At 37.4% G+C, this 12,337-nt stretch overlaps 1 protein-coding gene across 5 annotated transcripts in view; it reads left to right on the top strand.

The window, feature by feature from the left end:
* Positions 1-12,337, top strand: part of Nbeal1 (neurobeachin like 1) — a 151,281-nt gene that overhangs the window by 8,088 nt on the left and 130,856 nt on the right. For all 5 annotated transcript variants that reach the window (XM_048344930.1, XM_048344927.1, XM_048344926.1 and 2 more), the window contains exon 3: positions 12,089-12,180. In XM_048344930.1, coding sequence (XP_048200887.1) covers positions 12,089-12,180 — 92 coding nt within the window. The remainder of the gene's footprint in view (positions 1-12,088; positions 12,181-12,337) is intronic.

The raw sequence follows: 12,337 nt of genomic DNA, 5'->3' as shown, positions 1-12,337 counted from the left end.
TGCCATTACACAGGATATATTTTTGTAAGACAGTGTTTAAAGAGTTCTATGTTTGATCACCATAATATGCAGAACAGAGAAACAACCTCTCAAATTGTTAGGATAAGATTAAGATGCTTTTGTTCTTTCTGGTATAAAGTATCACAAAGTGATTATTAATGTGGCATTTTGAAATATAGCAGTGAATATAGATTGAAGTTCCTAGGTTCTTAGCTTTTTGTTTTTGTTTTTGAGACAGAATCTCACTTTGTAGCCCAAGCTGGGCTAGAACATTCTAATATTCTTGATCCTCCTGCTTTGGCCTTCCTAGTTCTGTGATTACAGGCATTTGTTTGCTTTTTTCAGATTCAGTTTTGTGTGACAGTTGGAACCAAACCAAAATTCAGTTCTAATTCTGTTTCTGATATGAAGGACCTGAAAGCAGGTTATCCAGTTTTCTTCTATCTCAGTTTTCTCACCTGTCAAATAGCTACCAAAAAAAAATAGCTTCCAAAGTTATACCTCTCCAATTTGTTGAGAACAATGAATTGGTTGTATGTAGATGTATTGTAAAAGTAAAAATACAGAAACTTAATCAGTAGTACTTTGTAAATACATGTGTCTAGTAGTATGTGAATCAAGATAATTTCTAGTTGGGGAAATGCAGAGCAGTATTCTTCTTACACTGGTAGCAGTGAGGCTTTCTTTATGGGTGTTTGAATCTTTACTTACTCATTTTTCCGTCCAAGCATAGTGCTTAATTTTGACTAATGATTTGAGGTTTCTTATTTTTGCTCTCCTCACTTTAAGCTAAGTTTGTTTTGGGCCTTGGTGATGGTCCATTTCCTGCTGCTGCTGCTCTTTGTCCTGCTAAATATGGAATATGACTGAAATAGATAGTTTTGCAGTGAGCTCAGAATAAACTTCCTTTCATTTTTATTTTATTTTTTTTCAGTCCTGGGGCTTGGACTCAGGGCCTGAGTAGTGTCCCTGGCTTCTTTTTGCTCAAGGCTAGCACTCTGCCACTTGAGCCACAGCGCCACTTCTGGCCATTTTCTGTATATGTGGTGCTGGGGAATTGAACCCAGGGCTTCATGTATACAAGGCAAGCACTCTTGCCATTAGGCCATATCCCCAGCCCCTAAACTTCCTTTCAGAATAAAAGTTTTGATTCATAAATTTATGAGGTGTTTTGTTCAGATAAAAATTCGAGTATCTTTTTGTTCAGATTTGCAAAAAATGGGGTAAATACTCTTCTAAGTAAGAAAATCATTATTGTATTATTACAATATTGGATACAATCCCAAATAAGACTTACAGTAAAAATGGACCAACTCACATCAATCCTTATTAGTTAGCCTACATTTAATAAGTTTGCATTGCAAGGTATAGTAATGTCCCTTTTTATTTTGTTATTTATTTATTTATTTATTTATTTTTTGGGCCAGTCCTGGGGCTTGGACTCAGGGCCTGAGCACTGTCCCTGGCTTCTTTTTTGCTCAAGGCTAGCACTCTGCCACTTGAGCCACAGCGCCACTTCTGGCCATTTTCTGTATATGTGGTGCTGGGGAATCGAACCCAGGGCCTCATGTATATGAGGCAGGCACTCTTGCCACTAGGCCATATCCCCAGCCCTATTTTGTTATTTTTATTTTCTATTTTTATGGCCTAAAATGTTCATGTAAGGAAGGAAATACTCTCTGACTCTAGAGAAAACAAAAATATTTAAGAGCTTAATAATAGTGGCTACTAACTTTATTTCTTTTAAGGTGTCAATGGAAAAGTATGTAATTTATGTTAGTAGGACTAGGAGTAGGCCTTAGGAAATAAATATTACATTGTGGCTTACTTGAGGAGCTTACACACTACTATACAAAGTTAGGATATAAGAAAATTCTTTATTCTGAGTATGAAAATTTAAATTTCCCAGAAACAAGGTAGAATTTGTAGCATAAAGTGTAGTTGTGGGAATCTAATAAAATTTCAAATTTTCCTTGTTTTGTTGACTGATACTTAGGCATTCATTCACAAAGCTTAATATAAGATTGCTGTGTTTTTAGGTAAGCATTCTAACTTTACAGTACTTGAAGAATATTTGGGTAGAAATAACTTAAGTATGGGTATGGAGTTCCAAAGGGACATCTGTTTTGGAAAGAAAAAGGACAAAAAGAACTCCAAGAGAACATTATAATTTAAGTAGTAGGTAAGGAGTCTAATACTCTCATGCCTTAGGCATATACTAATGTGTATTCTTTTTCCTATTTATCAAAAAGATGAGGAAGTCTAATGAGCTGGTGACTCTTGCCTGTAATCCTCGATACTTGGGAGGCTGCGAACGGGAAGATTATGGTTCAAGGCCAGTGAGATATATCTTCAATATCAGGCATACCTCTTGGTGTGTTCCTCCATCTTAGCAGTATTTGAAGCTGAGAATGGAGCCTAGCCCAACCCAAAAGTCCAAAGTCTCCATCTCCAGATAAGAAGCTGAGTGCGGTGGTACATGCATTTCTTCCTAATTATGAAAAGGAGCCTAAAATTGGTGGATTACAGTTTAAGTGCTCACCTCGGCAGGAAATGAGACCCTATCTTAAAAATACCCAGCATATGAGGGGCTAGAGGCGTAGCCCAGTAGTAGAGCACCTGCTTATCAAGTGCGAGGCACTAAGTTCAAAGCCCCGTACCAGCCTCTCTCTCATAAAAAAAGATGATGCTAGAGCAGATTGAGTTTGAAAAGAAATAGGAGTGATGATTGTCTCAGAAAGTAGAATGATATTATGAAGCAAGTAGTCAGAAGAATCAAGCTCAACATAGCATTTAAGAACAGCATTTGAGCTGCATGCTAGTGGCTCACTCCTGTAACCTGGCTGAACTCAGGAGGCTCAGATCTGAGAATCACAGTAACTCTTATCTCTAAGTGAGCTCTCCAAAGGCCAGAAGTTGAGCTGTGTGTGGCTCAAATGTAAGAGCACAAACATGGAGCAAAAAAATCCCAGAGAAGGCACGTAGGTCCTGAGTTGAAGTTGTAGGCCTGACACAAAAATCAATGAAACAAAAACAGCATTATGGAAGGCCAGAGATGCCACACATCTGTAATCCTAGCACTCAGAGGCCTAAGGCAGGAAGGTTACAAATTCAAGCTCAGCCTGGACAACATTTATTAAGACCTTGCTTCAAAAAACTGTGTGTGTGTGTGTGTGTGTGTGTGTGTGTGTGTGTGTGTGTGTTTTATTGGACTCAATATTTCAGAAATGGTTTTAGTAAAAAGCAGTTTTTTAAACTTGTAAAAAAGAAAAAAGATTTAAAAAATGTAAGTTCTCATTTTTACTTTTTGTGTAGCACAGCCTGGCCTTGAACTTATGGTCCTCCTGCCTTCTGCCTCATGAGGACATTTATTTTTAAAGTTTTATTTATTTATTTTTTTTATCACACCTAGAATCAAACCTAGGATCTCCTGCATGCTAGGGAAGTGTCCTACTAAGCTGCACTTCTTGTTCCCATTTTATTTTTAAAATTAAATATAGTATATTTAAAGTTGCTGCCAAAGTGCTTTTAACATTTTACAATATTTTTTTGAGTTCTGTACTAAACCGGTCAAGGGTCTTTAATGGTCTATATATCACACTTTGCATTGCATTTAGAACATCTGAAAATTAAATTCCCAGGAATCCATTTGAAATCTATAGTTTCAAAAAAATACTATTCTACCAGTTGAACAGTTACAGATGATCACTTGCTACCAATGTAAATGTGACCACTAAAATTGAATTAAAAACACTAGTATAAGGTAATTATCCCAAATAAACTATAGTTTGAAAGTATAAAGAATTATGAACACAAACTTTAAAAGTTTTTATATAAAACTTAGGACCTCTGAGAATATTTATTGGCTGGTACCCTTTATAATTCTTGGACTTCACTTTTAGAAATACAATCTTTAATCATGTATATCTGATGCACTGCTGTTGCTCTGCCCCTTTTACAGCTTTATTTTCCCTTGTGCAAAATTACAAGGCAAATTTATTTCAAAAGAGTAAAGAGTTGAGAATAAGAATCTATAATCTCCCACAGTATACTTTCTTGGTCACAGTTACCCATATCTCTTTGTTACATAAAATGCATTCCATGTGCAACTCAATAAACTTAACTCTTATCCAGTCATGCAACCAGTCTTGAAACAGAATCTTGTTACATACATCAAGTCCAATTGTGATTTTTCCTAATGTTGACAACTGAACTTAGAAGACACTAGCAATATATGCTCTTCACAAACCCAACATACAATGGTGAAATCGAGATAGGGCACAATAAATATTCTTCAAAGGAGAATAATGAGAAGTACATAAGAGGCACTGGTTTATAGTAATTCTGAAAATTGCAAATATTGCCTTCTCCCTTTACCTGCTTTGATTTAATTTAATTCTATTCCTTGGATATAGCTACCCAGGCCCCTCTTATTGTTCCTGGATTTGTGTTTTTGGAACTGCTTCTTTTTCCTTTGGTCATATCTGAAGATGGTATCAGAGAGTATACTTTCTTGTATTTTAGCAACACTCTCAGCTTGCTTTCTGCATTAGAAAGTTTCCTATGAAGGTGAATGCTTTCTTCCCTTCTAATTCTATCTGTCCTTCTCTTTGTCTATTTGAATTGTCTAGTAACTCCAACATGATTTTTATAGTAGAAATAAGAAGCATACTGTATTCCTCTTTAATAGGAAAAGACTGGGTTTTCCTACTATATTAGCTTTCAGTCATTGAGACTAAGTCATACATATATGCAGTTTTATGTATAACCACTTTAAATCATGGATCATTACAATCTTTAAAATTCAGAACAAATTAGAATTTAATATATCTTAGATTATTGTAATTTATAATTGTGGAGATTTATTTTTTCTGGATCTATTGCTATTTCTAATATTCATGTTTGCTTCTACTAGGATATATAATTACTGGACTACTTTTGTGTGTGTACATATTAATATGTTCAAGGTGTTAATTCTTAAAATACCAGGAGATGATATTAAAATTTAACACAGTAATGAATAAGTTGGAGTGTGTTTGAGAGTTTAAAAAGAACTCATGATTTCTTGGGTGAAAATAATTCATTTTAGCCAGGTTCGTTGGCCCACACCTATAGTCCTAGCAGTGCAAGGGTGAACTAGGAGGATCTCAAATGAGAGGCTAGTGTGGATTACATAAGATGAAATAATATTTAGAAATATCTAAAATAGGGCTGGGAATGTGGCTTAGAGATAGTGTTTGCCTAGCATGAATGAAATGAATCCCTAGATCAATTCCTCAGCATCACATAAACAGAAAAAGCCAGAAGTGGCACTGTGGCTCAAGTGGTAGCGCGCTAGCCTTGAGCATAGAGAGCCCCAGGGACAGTGAGAGGCCCTGAGTTCAAGGGCTAGGACTGGCCAGAAAAAAAAAAAAAGAAACACCTAGAATACTCAGGCACAAGCTGAGTGCTAGTGGTTCATGCCTGTAATCCTAGCTACTTGGGTGTCTGAGGTCTTGAGTATGGTGGTTAGAACCTACCCGGGACAGGAAAGCCTGTGAGACTCTTATCTCCAGTTAACCACTGGAAACCCGGAAGTGGAGCTGTGGCTCAAAGTGACAGTGCCCAGGCACTGAGTTCAAGTTCTACCCATTAAGTAAAGTAAAGTAAATAGCCAGATTCAGTAGTTCATGCCTATGATCTTAGTTAGTTACTCTGTAAGCTGAGATTTGTTTGTTTTGTTTTTGCCAGTCCTGGGGCTTGAACTCAGGGCCTGAGCAATGTCCTTGGCTTGTTTTTGCTCAAGGCTAGCACTCTACCACTTGAACCACAGCGCCTGTATATGAGGCGAGCACTTTACCACGAGGCCATATTCCCAGCCTTGGAAGCTGAGGTCTGGAAGAGTATGGTTCCAAGGCTAACCTGGGCAAAAAGTTTATAGGTTCCTATCTCAACCAATAAAAAGCTAGTCCTAGTGTAAACAGGAGGATTGCCGTTTGGGCCAGCTAGGTATAAGAGGGCAGACGTTATCTAAGAATAGAGCCCAAACAGCCAGGACACCTATAATCCTAGCTACTCAGTAGCCTGAGATCTGAGGATCGTGATTTGAGGCCAGTTGGGGCAGAAAAGTCCCGGTGAAGACTCTTATCTCCAATTAACCACTAAAAAACCAGAAGTGGCACTGTGGCTCAAAGAGGTAGAGCACTAGCTTTGAGCACAAAGAGGCTCAGGGACAGTGCCCAGGCCCCTGAGTTCAAGCCCTACAATGACCAAGAATAAAAAAGACAAGTAAATCAAAACAAATACCTAAACTTTGAACTTTCTTATTAAGGATTGGTGTAGGCTAAGCCTACTTTTACACACACACTTCTGTTGTACTATCTCTTCTAATACTGTAATACTGCTTTATATGTGTTAAAATGGCTTCCAAGTCTTTCCTGGATGTGACAGGCTTTCTCTTCATTATAAATTTTTTTTTTTTTTTTGGCCAGTCCTGCTTGGACTCAGGGCCTGTGCACTGTCCCTGGCTTCTTTTTGCTCAAGGCTAGCACTCTGCCACTTGAGCCACAGCGCCACTTCCGGCCATTTTCTGTATATGTGGTGCTGGGGAATTGAACCCAGGGCCTCGTGTATACGAGGCAAGCACTCTTGCCACTAGGCCATATACCCAGCCCCTCATTATAAATTTTTTATTTTATGTATTTAATCAACTATAATTTCATCTGAAGGTATGATTTTTCCAGCTAGAATAAGTTTCCCATCCAGGTTGTAATACCACATTCAAGAAAACTGCGGCAAAGGTAGATGACGTCAGAAGTCATCAGGGATGACAAGTAGGAGAGGTGATAATGATTTTCAGTAGTTCTTCATTGTTGAAGATATAAAATACAAGGATTTTTTTCTTTTCTTTCTTTCTTTTTTTTTTCTTTTAGTGCCATTCCTGGGGCTTGAACTCAGGGCCTAGTCACTGTCCCTGAGCTTCACTGCTCAAGGCCAGCATTCTACCACCAAGCCACAGCTTCACTTCCAATTTTTGGTGGTTAATTGAGTCTCACATACTTTCCTGCCTGAGCTAGCTTTGAACCATGATCCTTAGATCTTATCCTCCTGGTGCCTGGCACAGATCAAGTTCTTATGCTTTGTTCTGAATATAATGGTTCAGCCTGGCTGATTTAGTGAAAGAGGTGTCATTGATGGATCAAGGTTTTAAAGAATGGATAGTAGAATGGATAGTAACTCAATAGTCACAGAAGGTATTCTAGGCACACATAAGGCATGATCAAAACCCACAAAGTGAAAGTGATCTTATTAAGAAGATAGACTATATTGTAGTGTTGCAGTATATACCAAATTTGTCTTAACTGTGAAAGTGGCTAAGCTTGAGATTAACTCATATTCTGAATATGTGGAGATCTTTTGTTTTCTGGCCTTTGGCACCAAGTACATTCTCTAAGGATTTTTTTCAGGCTCTAGGATATAGTTGTTTTATGTTAATGTCTTTATAGCCTTGACTTTCAGATCCTGACTAATCTCTGCCTTTCCTGGTAAAGCTCCATTTTATATCTGCATAATCCAAAGCCAGTGTCATGTAATTGTGTATTGTAGTGTAAAGTGCACATGCTAGACACATATCTTTGCATTTTAGTCCCAAATATTAGTTGTATAACATCCAGCAGTTCGTATATTCTATTACCTCCTTTTTGTTACCTGTAAAATGGGAGGAAAAAGTCTTCTTTTCTTCATAGTTGAAAAGTGTCAGTAAAGTAATGTATTATCAGAATGCTTGCACTATCATTTGGCCCATGATAGATATTTTATCTTTTTAGGTCTGAGACTGGAACTCTTAGCTTGGTACCTGATGTTTTTGCTTATTGGCTATGGCTCTACCATCTGAGCCACCTCCATGACAGATATTTAAAAATTAAGTCCTTCTTAACATATTTCTTGTACTTACCTAGTTTCCTAGGAAAATTCTGTGCTTTGCAAATTCTTGGTAGCCTTGATCTTTAGAATTCTAACCAGAGGGGCTGGGAATATGGCCTAGTGGCAAGAGCACTTGCCTTTTATACATGAAGCCCTGGGTTCAATTCCCCAGCACCACATATATAGAAAATGGCCAGAAGTGGCGCTGTGGCTCAAGTGGCAGAGTGCTAGCCTTGAGCAAAAGGAAGCCAGGGACAGTGCTCAGGCCTTGAGTCCAAGGCCCAGGACTGGCAAAAAAAAAAAAAAAAAAAGAATTCTAACCAGATACTATGGAGTTCCTAAATAAAATATTAGGGGAAATGCATTAATTTTTTATAGTGTGGTATAACCTTTTAGTCTAACTTTTACTGAGAAGCACTCCTTTGCTTTATTTTAAACTAGCATTGCTAAGGAGAACTCTAGTTATGTGTATTTCTGGATTTTATCCTGAATGGATAAAACAATTAATGAATAGACTCTGGTTTGAAAACCAAAAAGCAAGTAATGAAACTCTTCAGAACATTTCTCACAGTAGGCTCTTCATTGTCTAAAATATTTCCATCTTCTGATTTCTCGGAATTTCAGATTTCTGATGATGTAGATAGTGGCAATTTAAAAGCTGATTTTGGAACAGTATATTAATAGAAAAACAAATACACAAAAGGTCAGCATCCCTGGTTATTCTGAGAACATTCTTTTAGATTCTGAATTATAGTGTAATGCTTTTATTGTATGAAAATAAGTCGCCTGAGTTTCTTTTATTCGAGGGCCATGGTTATTTAAGCAATGGTGTATACGATAAAGTAATGTAGATTCTTGAATTACACATTTAATTTTATTAGCATAAAAAGTACTGGGGCAAATAAACAGAAATTGAACATTTTTAAAATTTTTAAATTGTTATTATAAAGTTGATGTACAGAGGGGTTACATAGTCGGGTAATGAGCATATTTGTTTTTAGACAATGTCACCCCTTCCCTCATAGAGAATCACTTTTTTTTCGCCTGTCCTAGGGGCTTGAACTCAGGGCCTGAGCACTGCCCCTGGCTTCTTTTTGCTCAAGGCTAGCACTCTACCACTTGAGCCACAGTGCCACCTGCGGCTTTTTCTGCTTATGTGGTGCTGAGGAATTGAACCCAGGATTTCTTTTTTTTTTTTAATGTTTTTTTATTTTTGTTGTTGTTGTTTTGTTTTGTTTTGTTTTTGCCAGTCTGGGCCTTGGACTCAGGGCCTGGGCACTGTCCCTGGCTTCTCTTTGCTCAAGGCTAGCACTCTGCCACTTGAATCACAGCACCACTTCTGGCTGTTTTCTATATATGTGGTGCTGGGGAATTGAACCCAGGGCTTCATGTATATGAGGCAAGCACTCTTGCCACTAGGCCACATTCCCAGCCCCTGAACCCAGGATTTCATGCATGCTAGGCAAGCACTCTACCACTAAGCCACATCCTCGGCCCAGAGCATCACTTCTAAGAAGCAGTTTGTATCTTAAAAATTTTCTGATGGATCACAATTTGTTTTTCACCAACTCATTTTTATTACTATATCATTTCATTCATCCATTTAAAGTGCCAGGCATATGAAGTTTGATACATGTGCATATTTGTGTAACTATTCTTCCTCAGAAAATGAAAAATTTCAGGGCTAAGAATATAGGTTAGTGATATAACATTTGCCTAGTATGTGCAAGGACTGAGTTCAATCCCTAAAATCAAGAAAAAAATTGACTTTTGTGCCAATTTGTAGTCATTACTCCCAAAGGCAGCCATAGATCTAACTTTTGTCACTATAGCCTAACTTTGTATTAAGTTAATGTGTATGTCTTAATGCCTGCTATCTTTTGCTCAGTAATTAAAACGAAATTAACTATGTTCTTACATCAGTAATTTGTTTTTTACTCCCAAATGATATGTTGTTCATTCCACAATTTCTTTATATGTTAACCTGTTAAGAATTATCTATTGTTTCCAGCTATACACCATTGAAAATAAAGTATCTATTTAGTGGTTCACAACTGTTACGCCTACTAGGTGGGAGGCTGAGATCAGGAGAATTGCAATTCTAGGCCAGTCTGATGTATTTGTGGGGAAGCTAGACCTTATCTAAAGAAGAACCAGAGCAAAAAGTGGTAGGCATTGCTTACCTAGAAATCTCCAAGTCTTTGAATTGAAACCCCAGTGACCATTTTTGTGCAAGTGTTCCTTGGGGTATGTGTTTTATGAGTTTTCATTTCAATGTGGAGGAATGGCTGGGCAATGTCATATGTATATGTTTACATGAAACTGCTGAAGAGTTTTTCAAGTTATTTTTTCACTAGCAATGTACTGCATGAGATTTATAGTTATTCTGTACTAGTCTTTAATTTTTGCCATTCTAGTGGGTATGTATATAAGGGTATCCCGTTTGGTTTTAATTTGCATTTGTCTGGATAACTGATGATATTGAACACATTTTGTGTGCTGTTTGTGTCTTCTACTGTGTAGTTTCTATTTTAAAAAATTGAGATCTTCATATATTGCTAAGTGTTTGAGTATATTCACATAGATGATTTGCCTTTCTATTTTCATCTTCCTTTCTCCTTTCTGTTCTCTCTCCTTCCTCTTCCACCTTCCATTCCTCTATCCTTTTCTTTTCCCTTTCTGTTGCTCCATCATCTTTATCTTTTTCTTCCTCCTGTTCTTCCTCTCTTCTCCTTTTTACTGTTTTTGTTACTTTTGACAGGATTTCATGCTTTCTAGTCAAGACTACAACTGAGGTATATATTTAGCTCAGCATTTCCAATTTCTTAATGGTTGTTTTTGCGGAACAGTTATTTTAAATCTATTTATTTACTTTTTTGAGTAGACAGATTCTGAGGCCTGGTTCATGTTAGGCATATACTCTAAATTGAGGTACACTGAACCCCTATTTTTTGTGTGCCAGTTTTGTGGCTTGAACTCAAGAACTGGGTGCCTATCCGTGAGCTTTTTTTTTGCTTAAGGCTAGCATTCTCCCACTTGAGCCACAGCTTTACTTCCAGCTTTCTGGTGGTTAATTGGAGATAGTCTCATAGATTTTCCTTTCTGGGCTGGGTTTGAACCATGATCCTTAGATATCAACCTCCTGTGTAGCTAGGATTGCAGGCATGAGCCACAGGTGCCTAGCTACTGCTAATTTTAATCAACATTTTCCTTTTTAGCTCATAATTTTTGTATACTAGCTAAGATAAAGGATAACCCTATCTATCTTTGGGTACAAAAATAGTTCATATTTTCTTAATGGAAGATTTTGGTTTTAATTTTTATGTTTAGATTAATGATCCAATTCCAATTTTATTGATTGATTGATTGTGGGGGGGGGGGAGGGGGGCATTGGACTTCTGGCTACTTCTGGCTTTTTACATATATGTGGTGCTGAGGAATCAAACCCAGGGCTTCATGTATATGAGGCAAGCACTCTCTACTATGCCATATTCCCAGCCCAAGGCAAAACTTTTAAAATCTTACAGATTATTAAATCTTTGGCTGTCTGAGTGATATGAAAATCATTTGAGGGTTTATTATAATCAATACAAATTTTTGTTTTTTTGACATGAGTATTGCTATGTTGCCCACAGCCTCCTGAGTGGCTGAGATTACAGTCTTGTGCCACTCTGCCAAGCTATTATACATGTTTTAATTCAACGCAGAGCTCTTCCTGAAAGTCACTTAGAGATTTATTATTGTTACCATTATTATTATCATTGACAGTGTTTTGTTTATTTTTACTTACTTTGTTCGTTCTGGGGCTTGAACTCAGGGTCTGGGTGCTGTCCCTGAGCTCTTTTGCTCAGGGCTAGTGCTCTACCACTTTGAGCCTTAGCTCCATGTCCAGTTTTTGAGTGGTTAATTGGAGGTAATAGTCTCACAGGGACTTTTATTCCCTGGCTGTGAACTGTGATCCTCAGATCTCAGCCTCCTGAGTAGCTTGGATTAGAGGCAAGAGCCACCAGTGCCGGTGATAGTGATTTATTATGTAGACTAGGCTGACTTCAAGCATTGGATTCTCTTATGTCAACTTCCTGAGTGCAGGGATTACAGGAATGTACTGCCACAAGTGGCTATTATTGCTTCTTCACATAGTTACGTATGAAAGCATTAGTTTTCTGACATGTATACTTTATTTCAGAAAGATCCAGATTATCTGAAGCTGTGGTTGGACAGTTTTGTTTCTAGCTATGAACAATTCTTAGATGTCGACTTTGAAAAGCTACCTACCAGGTATGTAGACATACTTAATTTATTACCCTTGGATGAAATTTTCTCTTGGCATATTTTTTAGGGCATATTACAAGGATGGCAATTATGTTTGTAGTTTTGTTACTCTTAGATAACCTCATAACAAACATCTCTTTTTTTTTCTTAGTCATGGGGCATG

The sequence above is a fragment of the Perognathus longimembris genome, chromosome 4, assembly GCF_023159225.1.
Source record: "Perognathus longimembris pacificus isolate PPM17 chromosome 4, ASM2315922v1, whole genome shotgun sequence".
NCBI lineage: Eukaryota > Metazoa > Chordata > Mammalia > Rodentia > Heteromyidae > Perognathus > Perognathus longimembris.
Note: the sequence above shows the minus strand (reverse complement) of the source record. Positions and strands in the feature narration are given on the sequence as shown.